General features: G+C 47.3%; 1 protein-coding gene across 7 annotated transcripts in view; it reads left to right on the top strand.

The window, feature by feature from the left end:
* LOC140425469 (uncharacterized protein C7orf57-like) overlaps positions 1-15,732 on the top strand; it is a 279,645-nt gene that overhangs the window by 183,725 nt on the left and 80,188 nt on the right. For 6 of the 7 annotated variants that reach the window (XM_072509769.1, XM_072509775.1, XM_072509770.1 and 3 more), the window contains 2 exons: positions 5,915-6,082; positions 7,394-7,544. In XM_072509769.1, the coding sequence (XP_072365870.1) occupies positions 5,915-6,082; positions 7,394-7,544 (319 nt within the window). The remainder of the gene's footprint in view (positions 1-5,914; positions 6,083-7,393; positions 7,545-15,732) is intronic. The other variant, XM_072509774.1, reaches the window with a different exon arrangement.

Raw genomic sequence — 15,732 nt, forward strand, 5'->3', positions numbered from 1 at the left:
ACGGTTGAAGCAAAATCGTCCAAAGGGCGTGTTAAAAGTACATAGTAGTCTGCTTGAGTCATTGAGTTGAATTTGCGAAAATCCCTGCGACGTGTCTAATTTCGGGAAGATGTGTGCATTTGCCATCTCACTTGTGATTTCTTCGTGCTTAGGTATGGGATAGTGTTCCCTTCTTATATTCTTATTGAGATCTCTTGGATCAATGCAGCTGTGAAGATCACCGGACGTATCTTTTATGCAAACCAATGAGCTGACCCAGCCAGTCGGTTGTGTGACTCGAGATATAATACCTTGGGTTTGAAGTTGGTAAAGTTCTTGTTTTAACCTTTCTCTCAAAGGAGCAGGATTCTTCTAGGCGGATGAATAACTGGCTTTGCATCCTTCCTGAGTAAAATTTTATCCTGCAACGGTAATGTTCCCATGCCTCTGAATATATTAGGATACTGATTTCAGATGTGTTGGATTTCTTCATCCAAACTTGGTGTAAATTGAGTTGCTGTGTATATTCATTGTGCAAGCTGCAAGTCTTTGCATGTTTGTGCACCTAAAAGTGAAGATTTATCATTGTTTACGATTTTAAATCTTAATAGTTTCTTGATTTGTTTGTTGGAGACTTGCAAATGGCATGATCCTATTGAAAAGATCAGGTTGCCATTATAGTCCTTCCGTCTACATGCCGCTGGAGTATCTCAGGTTCTTCTGGAATCTTACTGAGATTCAGTCTTGACAGTAGATTTGCTGAAGCTCCTGTGTCAAGTTTACACATTATAGGACAGTTGTTAACTTGAACGACAGAATTCCATTCATTTTTTAAAAATAAATTTAAAATACCAATTCATTTTTTCCAATTAAGGGTCAATTTAGTGTGGCCAATCCACCTACCCTGCACATCTTTGTGTTGTGGGGGTGAAACCCACGCAAACATGGGGAGAATGTGCAAACTCCACAAGGATAGTGACCCAGAGCCGGGATCAAACCTGGGACCTCGACCTAACCCACTGCGCCACCGTGCTGCCAGAATTCCATTCATTGTTGGTGTTGACTTGCTGCGGATTGCTTGGCTTTCCTTCAGGTTCCTCACATCTTTCTATGATTCCCACGAAAAATGTATTTTCGAGTGAAAAATTGTCATTGTCTGACGAAAAACTATTTTCGATATCTTTCTCTGTTGAATTCACACTCCAAAAGTTGATGTTCATGTATTTTTGTTAGGAGTTTGGAATTGGAGTGAAGATCTACACTGCGATGCATAATGATTGAATTTTCCACACTTAGAACATTGTTTTCCATGAGCTGGACATTTCCTCTTTAAATGGGCGGTTCCACATCTATAACACGTCATGACGTTTACGTTTTGACGCATGACACGCTTCCATGCATGCGCTGACGGGTTCTCTTCCGTCTCGCATTTTCTGACGAAGTGCGCATATGCAGGGTTCGAGTGCGCGCGCAAGGTGGCTGCCGTCTGAAACGTGCTTCTTCATCGATTGCGACACCATTTTTACAAACTCAACCTCGTGGTGGATTTTCGTGCCTTTTTCACGGATTTGATCATGGATTAACGAGTCATGCAGTGCAGCAAAGTTACAAGATTAAGCTAGGAGTTTCAAACCTGCGACAAAGCTTGTAAATGATTCCCCTGTTTTCTGCAATCTTTTGTTGAATATGAAACGTTCAAATATTTCATTTGTTTATATCTTGCAGTGGTCATCAAATTTACTTAATATTACTTTGAATTTGGCTTTGTCCTGATCTTCAGAGTGTTGAAATGAATTATATATTTCAATTGCATGCTGTCCTGCCATTGATAGAAGCAATGTAATTTTTCTAGCATCAATTGCACTAGTTAAATCAGCTTCTAAGAAGATTTGAAATTGTTGCTTAAACAGTTTCCAATTAGAGTTTAAAATACCAGTAATCTTGAGGTGACATGGAGCTTGTGTGTGGTCCATCGAGGTGGTTTTCTGCAAAGGATCCGTTTGCTGCAACGCTTCCCCAGTTGAATAGCTGCTACTAATTTCTTCTTTCTTGAACTTCTTTAACCTATCTAGTTAGTTTTTTTGAAGCCATAGCCTGGTACCATGTTATAGTACGTGAGAGTAATATCTCGTTACTCTTTTGCTTACTTCCAGAATGGTCTGATGGTTGTAGTTCAGTAAAACTATCTGTCCTCAATTAAGCAAATAACATTTATTGAATAACGAATATAAAGATCTATGAGCCCGTTCACTCTTCTACAACTATAACTAATGATTAAGTAAGTAAGAATAATTATATATAATTTTTAACTACACATGCCAACTAAGCTATATCTCTAACACTCTGTTCACTAGTCACCCCTGATACAAAGAGGTGGGAATCTCCACTGAGTGTAGTTTATATACATAGATCTAGTGCTGCCATCTAGTGGTTGTCTAGCACTATCGATCAGATGTTAACCCCTTACATACCAGCAGATATACAGATCACTACAGGAGCCAGTAAACCAAGGAAACGTAAACCATGCCAAGGCTCGCTGCACAACAGACCTCACTCCTCTCCCCCTCCCCCCCCCCCCCCCCCCCCACCCACGGGAGCCCAAGCCGCAAAAGAAGGGACAGTCTGGAAGTCCCTATATAAGACCACTTGGAGAGGGGTGCCCTACACCCCCATCCCGCCTAACCTATAAATAAAAAAAAACTCTTGACAATGCTGAACTGAAGTACTCACACTCACACTCAGGGCCTGCAGTCAACAGGATACTACCTCACCAGGGGAACCAAATCGCAAGAGAGCAGTCCAGTAGACCGCAAAAGAGACATCTCAGGGGAGGGTGACCTACTCCATCACCCAACATGACCCAGGTAAACACAGTTACTACTGCCTTAACCTACTCAATCAAGTCACTACTCGTGCAGCCAAGTAAATATAGAAGACCAGCCCAAGAAAGGCTAGATATTCATGGATTAACTGACCATATGGGCATGCACCAGATCATATTTCCCCTCAGAGGTGCCAACCACAAAAAAAAGAAAGGAACCCAGTCTTTTCCAGGATACATGATCTACCTGTGCCTTCATAGGAGGCAAGCAAGGATTCCATAATCCTAAAATAACAAAAGCACAAAAGAAAAACATAATACTAATAGTTATAACAAGAGCTTTGACAAAGGGTCACCTGAACTCAAAACATTAGTTCTTTTCTCTCCCTACAGATGCTGCCAGACCTGCTGAGATTTTCCAGCATTTTCTCTTTTAGTTATAACAAGTGTTTTCCTCACCCACAATGAGGAGTTATATGACTATACCAACTGCCTCTATCCAAACCATCTACCCTTCACCCTGCTGTGGGCCACTCGTCTACAAATAAAGGGGAGGGTACTTGAAAATTGTACTCCTTCAATGTAAAGCAAGGATTATAGCACATTAAAAAAACTAGATAAATACTGCACAATTGTCAGGTCACACAACCAACTCAGCATGAATTTTGCAATATACAGGATAAGAGGCGACAAAGGCCCCATATACCATACATCCTAGTCAGGATAAAAGTCCATAATACAAAATCAGGGGTATAATCACAAGGAAACAAAGTTCAGGATTAATGATGAACCCCCGGATAATATAACCATCTATGGAGCTGAGAAAGTGTTGCTTGATAGCACTGACAAGAACACTTTCAGTCACTTTGCTGATGTTTGAGAGTAGATTGATCGGGCGGTAATTGGCCGGATTGGATTTTGACCATAAGACATAGGAGCGGAAGTAAGGCCATTCGGCCCATCGAGTCCACTCCACCATTCAATCATGGCTGATTTCAACTCCATTTACCTGCTCTCTCTCCATAGCCCTTAATTCCTCGAGAAATCAAGAATTTATCAACTTCTGTCTTAAAGACACTCAACGTCCCGGCCTCCACCGCCCTCTGTGGCAATGAATTCCACAGACCCACCACTCTCTGGCTGAAGAAATTTCTCCTCATCTCTGTTCTAAAGTGACTCCCTTTTATTCTAAGGCTGTGCCCCCGGGTCCTAGTCTCCCCTGCTAATGGAAACAACTTCCCTACATCCACCCTATCTAAGCCATTCATTATTTGTCCTGCTTTTTGTGGACAGGACATACCTGGACAGCTTTCCACAGTTCCAGTAGATGAAAGTGTTGTAGCTGTACTTGAACTACTTGGCTGAGGGTGCAACTTGTTCTTGGATACAAGGGTTCTGGAATGTTGTCAGGGCTCATAGCCTTTGTAATATACAGTGCCTTCAGCCATTTCTTGGGATCATGTGCAGTGAAACGAATCGGCTGACGTCTGGCAGCTGTGATGCTGGGCACCCCAGAAGGAGGCTGAGACTTGGCACTTCTGGCTGAAAATTGATGCAAGTGCTTCAGCCTTGTCTTTTGTGCTGACTTTCTTGGCTCCCTCTTCATTCAGGATGTGGGATATTTGTGGAGCCTCCTTTCCACTTGGTTAATTGTCCACCACCACTCATGACTGGATGTGGCATGATCTGATCCGTTGGTCGTGTGATTACCTAGCTCTGTCTATCACAAGCTGCTTCCACTGTTTGGTAGGCAAGTAGTCCTGGGTTGTAGCTTCACCAGTTTGTTAACTCATTTTTATGTATGCCTGGTTCTGCCCTTGGCATGCCCTCCTGCATTCTTCATTGAACCAAGGATGATCCCCCGGCTTGGGGATCACATATATTGGGAACTCAATGATTCACCATATTTGCTAATGACTTAGATGTTGGGTTAATGAGCTACATATCCAAATTTGCTGATGCCACAAAGGTAAGTGGTATTGGCTGCAGTAAAGATTGAATGTAAAACTACAAAGAGATATTGGTATATTAAGTAAATGGACAAAAATGTAGTGAATGGATTTAAATGTAAACAAGTGACCAAGGCCATCCACTTTGGATCAGAGTACTTTGTAAATTGTGAAAAGTAAGAAAATGTAGAGGTCGAGAGAGTCTTAGAGGTCCATCTACATTGATAATTAAAATATCATGACAGATACAGCTCAAGGAATCCTGGCATTTATATTTACCTCGGTACCATTGATGCAGACAGGGGTGTGTGCAATACTTTGCTTCCTGAAGTCAATGACCAGATCCTTAGTTTTACTGACATTGAGGAAGTAATTGTTGTCATTACGCCATGCTGCTAGGTTCTCTATCTCCCTCCTACACTCTAACTCATCGTTGTTTGAGATCCGACTCATTACGGTCGTGTCATCAATAAACTTGTCGATGGAGTTGGAGAAAATTTTGCCATAGTTGTTGTAAAGTGGGTATAATAGGGAGCTGAGAACGCAGCCTTGCAGGACCGCTGTATTGAGGACTATCATGGAGGAGGTGTTGTTGTTTATCCTTAATGGTTGTGGTCTATGGGTCAGGAAGTCGAAGACCCAGTTGCAGAAGGAGGAGCCAAGTCCTAAATTTTGGAGTTTTAATGTGAGCTTGGCTGGGATTATGGTGTTGAAGGTGGTATTAGCCCTCTGAAAAGGCTATCCAGCTAGTCCCATTGCTCTGCCTTATTATGATACCAATTAAAAGTTTTAATTTCTTAAAATATTTATCCTATTTCTTCTTAACAGCTGTTATAGATTCCATTTCCACCTCTTCATTAATTGAAGTATTCCATATCCTAATGACCCTCTACAAAAAAAAATCCTATTATGTCTTTTCTACCTTTTGTTGATGATCATAAATTAATGCTCTGATACCAACTCAATGACCAATGGAAATATTTTATCCTTATTTATATTCAAAAACTGAAACCTCTCATTCCTGAAATCACCGTAGTCGATTATTTCTGTATCCTCTTCAAAACCTTACATTTTTTCTGAAAGTATGGCCTCAAAAGTAATGATTTGTTTCTGTTCAACTTTACTACTTTGCTTTTAACTCAGTACTCCCATTTGTAAACACTAGGGCCGGGATTCTCCGACCCCCCGCCGTTTTCCGGGCGGCAGTGGGACTCCCACCAGACAGCGGCCCCCCCGGCGATTCTCCGTGCCCCGATGGGCCAAGAGACCGTCCAGTTTTTGGCCAGTCCCGCCGGCATGAATTACTCGCCCCACGCATGGCGGGACCTGGCAGGTGAGTTTGCGGGGGTGGTCCTCGGGATGGTGTGGGGGGATCCGACCCCGGGTGGGGCCCCCACGGTGGCCTGGCCCGTGATCGGGGCCCACCGATCTGCGAGCGGACTTGTTCCGTGGGGGGACTTCTTTCCTCCGCAACGGGCCCCTGTAGGGCACTGTCATATTGACCTGGGGCCGGCTGGAGCGGCGCCAACTCCTCCGGTGTCCACCTAGCCCCCGAAAGCTCGGAGAATTCCTTACTTTCGGGGGCTGTTGACGCCGGAGTGGTTGGTGCCAGTTTTCCCGCTGGCGTGGGGACTTAGTCCCCAGAAGGGGGAATCCCGGCCTAGGATTCGCAAACATTTTTATCAACTTGTCCTCCTCCTTTTAAAGATATTCCTTATGAATAAAGTTGTTATTACTCAGTACACACTTAGAACTTATTGTAGTTGTAAAAATCAGTGTAAATTTAAACTACAGTATTTGGTGTAATTGCTAAAGTGACATTGATAAACAGAACAGGGGCGGGATTCTCTGACCCCCCCGCCGGGCCGGAGAATCGCCAGGGGGCGGTGTGAATCCCGCCCCTGCCGGCTGCCGAATTCTCTGGCGCCGGGGATTTGGCGGGGGCGGGAATCGCGCCGCGCCGGTCAGCGGCCGTTGGCAGCGCCCCTGCCCCCCGGCGACTCTCCGGCACACGATGGGCCGAGTGGCCGCCCGCTTTTGGTCGGTCCCGCCGGCGTAAATTACAACAGGTACTTACCGGCAGAACCTGACTCTGAGGGCAGCCTCCTGTGTCCTCGGGGGGTGGCGTGGGGGGATCTGGCCCAGGGGGTACCCCCATGGTGACCTGGCCCGCGATTGGGTCCACCGATCCACGGGCGGGCCTGTGCCATGGGGGCACTCTATTCCTCCGCGCCAGCCGCTGTAACAGTCCGCGATGGCTGGCGCAGAGATGAACCTCCCCTGCGCATGCGCTGGGATGACGGCAGCACACACTGGCGCTTCCGCGCATGCGCCAACTCGCACTGGCCGGCGGAGGCCCTTCGGCGCCAGTTGGCGTGGCGCCAAGCCCTTCCGCAGTGGCCCACCCGGCGCAAACCACTCCGGCACCGGCCTAGCCCCTGAAGGTGTGGAGGATTCCGCACCTTCTGGGCGGCCCGATGCTGGAGTGGTTCACGCCACTCCTCGGCGCCGGAGTGGACCGCCCCGCCGGTTCGCGGAGAATCCCGCCCCAGATATTTGGCAAAATGTATAGCCATGGATAAAATATAATGCATCCACTTTAAAAGCAGCCATGTTAACAAGTTGAATGTTGCTTTATTAACAGAGTTTCTAAATGGTATTTGCCAGAGTATATGATTCATGAGGAGTTCATTCCCAGCCCTTCTAACAGTAAGCCTGGAAAATTACTTCATGATCCTGATAAAACTGCATTGGAGAAGGAGGTAGAAGACAATGAGAAGGAAAATAAAGGAAAGGTAATATAATTGTTAGCAAGAGTAATAATTTAAATATGATATACTTTCCCATTGCTCATATCATTATCAATTGAGAAAGTGGTAAATGTGCACTGTTGAGTGGTTTACATTATCTGAATAATCATGGATGATGGGGCAGAATATGTTGTTCTGTTATTGAACATCTGCAGCGGGATTCTCCGACCTGGCGGAGGGCGGCGAATCCCGCCTCGCCGGCCCGAAGTCAGCTGCCGTATTCTCTGGCGCCGGCTTTCGGGCGGGGTTCACACCACGCCAGTCGGGGGCCGTTGGCAGCGGCCCCCTGGCAATTCTCCAGGTCCTGATGGGCCGAGCGGCCGTTCGTTTTTGACCAGTCCCTTCGGCGTGGGTTAGACATGGTCCCACATGGCGTGACCTGGCAGGTAAGTTGGCTGGGGGGATCCTCGTTGTGGCGCGGGGTGATCCGACCCTGGGAGGGCTCCCCACGGTGGCCTGCCCACGATAGGGTACCACCGATCTGCAGACCTGCCTGTGCCGTGGGGGCATTCCTTCCTTCCGCGCCGGCCCCTGTAGGACTCCGCCATGGCTGGTGAAGAGAAGACAACCCCCTGCGCATGTGCCAGAATACGCCAGCCAGCCAGCGCATGCACGGAACCACGCCGGCGATTCCGCACATGCCGAGTTCATGCCGGTCCTTCGGCGCATGCACTACCTCGCGCAGTCCCTTCGGCGTGGCTGATGCGCCGCCAACCCCTCCGGCGTCCACCTAGCCCCCGGAAGTGCGGAGAATTCCACACTTTCAGGGGCTGTTGACGTTGGAGTGGTTCGAGCCGGTTTTCCCGCCGGCGTGGGGACTTAGTCCCCGGATAGGAGTACCCACCCCTGGGATCTTAGCATGCTTATCTGACCTGACATTGACAATTTAATGCTGGTGTGAGTCTGATTAAAGAAACTTAATGGTCCAACATACACAAGTCCAAAACATTTTGAAGTAACATGCACTAGGTGACTAACTGCTGGACTCACCACTGTCTTATTATTTCGAAGCTAACCATCAAGATGTAGCCCTCTATACACCCCGAAGGTATAAAGATTGAGAAGTGTCTCAAGGCTCAAACAGACAGTCACAAAGGAATCTCTTTTGGGGAAACTCAAGAGTTGCCTGTGTACATTGAAAATGTACACTCGAGTGTGGGGTGGCTGGAGCAGAGGGGGCCAAGTCCGAAACACGAGGCAGTCGAGGCGGCGGGCCCGAGTTCGTAATGCGAGGCAGCAGGGCTGAGGTCAGTGCTTGAAGCAGCCGGAGCGGTGGGGCTGGGCTTAGAGCACGAGGTAGCTAAAACAGAGGTGCTGGGTCTGGAGCACAAGGCAGTCGGAGAGGCAGGGCTGGGTCCAGAGCACGTGGCAGCCGAGGTGGCGGGATTGAGCCCAGAACACGAGGCAGCCGAAGGTGGCATGTAGAGGGGTCATTGCACGTTGGGTGGTTCCTGCTTGAGGTGTATATGTGTTTCTTTCTTTTTGGGAATTTTTAGTGCCCGGTCCTGGGGGCAATCTATGAATCATTAAGAAGCTGTAAAGAAGGTGAAAGATGTCCAAAAGCCAAAGAAAAACAGCAGCGAGAAAGGGAGAGAGTGAGAGTTCGCCGTCGAGTGTGAGGGCCAGCCTGGGGGCTGACAAGATGGCGGTGGCCAGGCTGCTTACAGTAGAGAAGATAGCTGAGGTGGTGTCCTTCAAGCTCGAAAAGCAGTTTGCGAAGATTATGGAGGTGATGAGGAAGGAGATGGCGGTGGCACTGAAGGAGTTGGAGGAGGAGGCAATTGCCCCCGGTGAAGGTTGCTGTTGCTAAGGCGTCAACCGAGGTGAGGGAGCAGTGAGAAGACGAAGGCAGTGGCAATCAGCTCACCTCAATGGGGGATGAGCTTCAGAGGGTGGTCGAGGCAATAGGGGGCTGCAAGCAAAGCTGGAGGATATGGAGAACCGCTCAAGACAACAGAATTTGAGGGGTGTGAGGCCTAAGCCGAAGTTGAACGAGCCACCAAGGGCTGTGATTATCTGTTTTCACAGATATCACATGAAGGAGTTTGTATTTATCAGGACTTGACGGCGGAACTGGCGACATTGTACGACAGTGGAAGATGGTTTGGAGTGGTGTATCCAGCAAAGCTGAGGGTGACCAACAACTCCAGAAACTTTTATTTTGAGCCGGCGGAGGCATTTATGAAGGCAGAAGGCTTGAGGCGGAAGTAAAGAGTGGGAAAATGCATATATGTAGCTTTGCTTCATGCTGTTATAGAGGTTAAAGTTTTTTGTTGCTGTTATTTGTAACTTTGAATAATGTTCTTGCTTCATGCTGATATAGAGGTTCAGGTTTTTTCTTGTGTTCTTTGTAGCGACGTTTTTGTATGAAACGTATATGTTTGATTGTTTTTCCTGGGACTGGGCGGGAGGGGAGGAAAGGTCTGAGCAGGGGCTCCCCACACTCGCTAATGTAAGTCGGCTAGTGAACGGAGGTGTTGTGGAGGGAGGGGCCTGGACATTGGAGCTTGGTGACCAGGCTTCAATGGGCCTAAGAGGTGAGAAAAGGCTAAGGGGAGGGGATCGATACTGGGTGGAGTTTCTTCGAGAGGGAGGTTGGGGGGTTCTGGGAGGGGGTGATGGGGTTTGATGCCAATAATGGATAGGGACGGGTCAGGCTCAGTTGATAGGGCCCGTATTTATGATGATGGTGAATAAGTGAGGGCGGGGGGGGGGGGGGGGGGGGGGGGAGACAGACCCCCTGTTAGGATAGTTACGTGGAACGTGAGGGGGTTGGGAGGCCCAGTGAAGAGGTTGAGGGTGTTTGTGCACTTGAAAAGTTTGAAAGTGGATGTGGTGATGCTGCAGGAGACTCACTTGAGGGTGAAGGATCAGGTGAGGCTTAGAAAGGGCTGGTTTAGCGAAGTGTTTCACTCTGGTTTTGATAGTAGGACGTGGGGGTTATGGTCCTACGTGGTCTCACCCCGAAAGGATGTGCAGGGTAGGTGGATTGGCCACGCTAAATTGCCCCCTAATAGGAAAAATTGAAAAAATAAATAAATTCTTAACTTCCAGGGCTTTCCGTCCTCATTTTCCATTCTACCTGTCTTTATGAAATTCTGTGCACCCTGAAAAATGTATTTCCCAGCCTTGGTCACTTTGTAACCATGACGCTGTAATGGTGATTTGATCTCAACCATTTATCTCTATTTGTGTGACTATTTATCTTATTGCGGATGCAGATAAAGAGTCTTTAATTTAATCGATTTACTGCTATTCCCTGTGTGGAACTTACTTGCTGATGTGCTATTATCATTAAATTTTCTGCCCCTCTTGTTCCACATTGTTAGGCTCTTCTATTTCCTCTATTTTGCTCTTTGGATTTCTAAACTTCCCTTCACTCGAACCCACCTCTTCCCTCCTCCTGTTTGTTTAGATAGGGAATGCACTGCTTGAAAGAATGGTGGAAGCAGATTCAACAATAATCTGAAATGGCTATTCTTTTTGCCCCCAAAGCTCTAAGAGTCCCCGACCACCTCCTGTTTCTTTGACTGATTATTGATCCTGCCTCACCAGCACCCACCCTCCCCCCCCCAGCCCCTCCACCTGCCTAACTAGCTCCAGCGCCCCAGACCCCATTTTTCTCATTGAGAGGGCAGCCTGCTCCCATGGCATTCACTCTGCTAGGCAGAGTTCTATCAGGGGTCAGCACCAGGGGTCAGCATACGGGCCCTACCCCAGTGGCACTACTGAGACTGCTGATCAACCGGTCCTCTGATTGACCAGCAGCTATTGTGGAAGTGCTCCTGTTCTTTAAAGGAACAGGAGTCCCCAAGCCAATTGATTAGTTCCTGTATGACCCAGAAATGTGGCTGGTTTCCCAAAATCAACCAAGGTGGCTGTCTCCAAGACTCCTGATGCACCAACAAAATTCTGGCCACCTTTGTACAGCAGGCCTATAATGAGACCACATGGAAAGTTATGATGCATACCATTGGCATCCTGAAGCAACATGTCTGTTGACTGTGCTACTTTGGAGCACTCAGCTGCACAGGTATGATGATTTGTACTCATGTTCTACATGCTGCACAACTCTGCCATTATAAGGATGTCCTTGTCATCACCTATCAAGTCAGAAGTGCAGGAAGAGAAGGTGTAGGAAGTTCAACAGGACGAAAAGGAAGAGGAAGGGTACTTACAATGAAGCCCAACTTCTTCCTGTTAGGACTGGACATGTGCCCATTAGCTGTGGGCGCATATCCCGTTATGGATCCAAAATATCGCGAGAGGCCAAAAAATGAGGATTTGTGCCAGCGAGATTTCCGATCGCGATGTCCGTGGGCCCTCACCAATGACGTGATCCTGCGTTGGCGTCAACACTTAGGTCTGGATTCTCTGATTTTGCGGCTATGTCCGGAGCATGTATCTAGTCTTACGACCAAAAAGTCGGAGCTGTCCTCGCATCGTAGCTCTGACCGGTGGGGGGGCTAGCAGCCGCGCCACGTAAAGCTCTTTACCTGTAGATACGGATGGAGAATTGCCGACTTTGTGGCCGCGCATGCGAACGGTGGCGACCTGCAGCGATTGCGCAGTACAACATGGCACCAGCTGTGCGTGGACCTGGACTGCCAGATAGTGCCCCCCTATAACCCCGCTCGCCTACCCCGGACCACCACCCACCAGTCCCCCCAGCCCCCGCCGAAGCCCCCCCGGCCAGCAGAATTGCTCCCCCCCTCCCCCCCCCACCCCCCCCCAACTGTGGCGGTGTTGGACACAGTCCGCAGCCACCACGCAAGGTCCCCGAAAACTGTGAGCACATTTGACCAACGCCATCGGGAAGTCGGCTAATCCTGAGGCGGAGCATCGGGGGAAGGCCCCAGGTGACGTCTTGAGGCCGTCCCAATGGCGTGCAGCGTGCTCATCGATTATGCCGTTTTTGAGGATTGGTGCACCCAAAAAACAGCTCCACACCCGATTTCGGCATAAAAACCGATTCTCCGGCCAACCGCCGAATGCAATTTCGGCATCAGCAATCGGAGAAACCAGCCCTCAGTCTCAGAAATGGGGAATCCCGTCCTATAACACTTTTTTATATTTAAAAAACCCCACTAAAAGTATAACTGTGGATGTGTTACTTTGAGTAAGTTTAAGTTTCTAAAAGCTCATTAGGATGTCCTAAGAGACAAGGACCCACACTTAAAAAGTAACAAGTTTGTTTCAGCAGCTTACCTGGAGAATCTCCCACCAGAATGTAACTGAAAGCTGTTTAACTAATTTCACAGCTTCAAGAGTAATCTCCTTCTGTTCTGTTTTGTATAAGAAGATAACTTTCCCTCTTTTGGTGTCTGAGTCAGAAGCTGACCATTAAGATTAATCATCCAGGTCAGAAATCCTAAATCAGTCACAAAACTGACTAAAGATTTCAATTTGGATCGCACCACCGGGGTCGGCGGGAAAATTTAATACATCCATGTAAATGTGGACCGAGCCCACCAGGATGCCCGGGCAATGGGGTTTGCTGCCATCAGCGACATGCCATGGGTCCAGGGGGTGATTGACGGGATGCATCTCCCTCTGCGAGCAGATAACAGGCCGCACTACATCAACCGAAAGGGGTTCCACTAGATGAACATGCAGCTGATATTTATGCATTTTTTTATCACTAAACTAGTCCCAATTGCCAGCATTTGGCCCATAACCCTCTGTACCCAGCTTTCCCATATAACTGTCTAACTGCTTTTTAAAATACAACATTGTACCCGCCTGTACTACTGCCCATCTCAGACGTTCCAGACACTCACCACACTCTGTGTGAAAGATTTGCCCCTCTGGACCCTTTTGTATCTCTCCCCTCTTGACTTAAACCTGTGCCTTCTAGTTTTAGACTCCCCTACCTTTGAGAAAAGATGTTGACTATCTACCTTATCTATGCCCCTCATTATTTTATAGACCTCTATAAGATCACCCCTAAGCCAGTCTATCCAGCCTCTCCTTATAACTCAAACCATCAAGTCCCAGTAGCATCCTAGTAAATCTTTCCTGCACTCTTTCTAGTTTAATAATATCCTTTGTATAATTAATAATATCCTTTGTGGGCAGCACAGTAGCACAAGTGGATAGCATTGTGGCTTCACAGCGCCAGGGTCCCATGGTGTCTGCATGTTCTCCCCGTGTCTGCGTGGGTTTCCTCCGGGTGCTCCGGTTTCCTCCCACAGTCCAAAGACGTGCAGGTTAGGTGGACTGGCCATGATAAAGTGCCCTTAGTGACCAAAAAGGTTAGGAGGGGTTATTGGGTTACGGGGATAGGGTGGAAGTGAGGGCTTAAGTGGGTCGGTGCAGACTCGATGGGCCGAATGGCTTCCTTCTGCACTGTATGTTCTATAATAGGGTGACCAGAACTGTACACAGTATTCCAAGTGTGGCCTTACTAATGTCTTGTACAACTCCAACTCCAATGAAACCAAGCATGCCGAATGCCTTCATCACCACCGTCCCCCTGTGACTCCACCTTCAAAGAGCTATGAACCTGTACTAGATCTCTTTGTTCTATAACTCTCCCCAACTCCCTATCATTAACTGAGTAGGTCCTGCCCCAATTCGATCCACCAAAATGCATCACCTCACATTAATCTAAATTAAACTCCATCCGCCATTCATCAGCCCACTGGCCCAATTGATCAAGATCCCATTGGAATCCTAGATAACCTTCTTCACTGTCCACCATGCCACCATTCTTGGTGTCATCTGCAAACTTACTAACCATGCCTCCTAATTCCTCATCTAAATCATTAATATAAATAACAAATAACAATGGATCCCTGAGGCACACTGCTGGTCACGGGCCTCCAGTTTGAAAAACAACCCTCTCAACCACCCTTTGTCTTCTGTCGTCAAGCCAATTTTGTATCCAATTGGCTACCTCACCCTGGATCCTGTGAGATTTAACCTTATGCAACAACCTACCATGCGGTACCTTGTCAAAGGCCTTGCTAAAGTCCATGTAGACAACGTCGACTGCACTGCCTTCATCTACCTTCTTGGTTACCCCTTCAAAAAACTCAATCAAATTCGTGAGACATGATTTTCCACCCACAAAGCCATGCTGACAGTCCCTAATCAGTCTTTGCCTCTCTAAATACCAGTAGATCCTGTCTATCAGACTACCTTCTCACAACTTACCCACCACAGATGACTTTAAAGGGGCTAACCATATGCTGTGGGTCCTCCCTCAGGATTTTGTTTTCCTGTTTCGGAATGTTTCCTCCTCCGGACTAATCTCTACACTAAAGTCGCTTTAGGATTCCGAGGATTCCGAATCAGTTAAAAAAATGAGGTTCTGAGGCTACCTCTGGTGGTTTCTTTTTCCAATGTTCCCATTTAATTACTTTTACTTCGGGATAAAATGAAATAGCCGTGGAAGAGCTTGTGGTCAAGGCCGGTGTCTTTTTCATTGGGACAGTATGTCTCACGTCGGGAACAGCCTTTATAACCTCGCCGACCGGCGGAGGTAGGAATTCTGGTGTTGGGTCTACTGTTCCTAGGACTGGCCTCAGTTGTACAGGTGTCAAGGGTACGTTGAAAATACGTTCCCCCCAGGCCAGGGATTTAATCTGGTAACTCCTCTTCAAGTTCATTATACTGGGTCAGAAGATCTTTTACACCCAATTGAACATCTGACACTTCCGCTTTAAGCTTTGTATTTTCCAATGCTAACTCGATATTTACTAATTTGAGCTTCTCGTTATCCGAGTTAGAATCGGTAAAGCTTGATTCAGCTCAGAAACTACACGTTTGAGTCTCTCAACATCTTTTTCTAAACTTCCTAGCTTTTCAATTTTGGGTTTCTCTCTCTTTAGCTCCTCACAGACTGCCCGTAATTGCTCCTTCTGTTTTTCTGTTTTGCGATCGTAATTGGTACTCGCTATAGTCTTGTTTCTGTTTCTGTGCTGGCTCATTATTACCAGGAACCATTTAGTCTGTTCTTTACCTTTCATACTGGTAGTTTTGCCCCAAACTCTTCTTATATCACCAAGGGTCCTTTGGAAGTATTGTATTTTAGAAATTTCTGTTCAATCTCCGTACCGGTTTCAGTCAAGTCAAATTGCTGTTCTATGTCACCCTTTTGCAAACTGGAACATTACTTCTGCAGACATAACCGGTGGGATTCGGCCATTCTTGTAAGTTGTAGGCAGAT

Source organism: Scyliorhinus torazame, chromosome 6 (assembly GCF_047496885.1).
Source record: "Scyliorhinus torazame isolate Kashiwa2021f chromosome 6, sScyTor2.1, whole genome shotgun sequence".
Classification (NCBI taxonomy): Eukaryota; Metazoa; Chordata; class Chondrichthyes; order Carcharhiniformes; family Scyliorhinidae; genus Scyliorhinus; species Scyliorhinus torazame.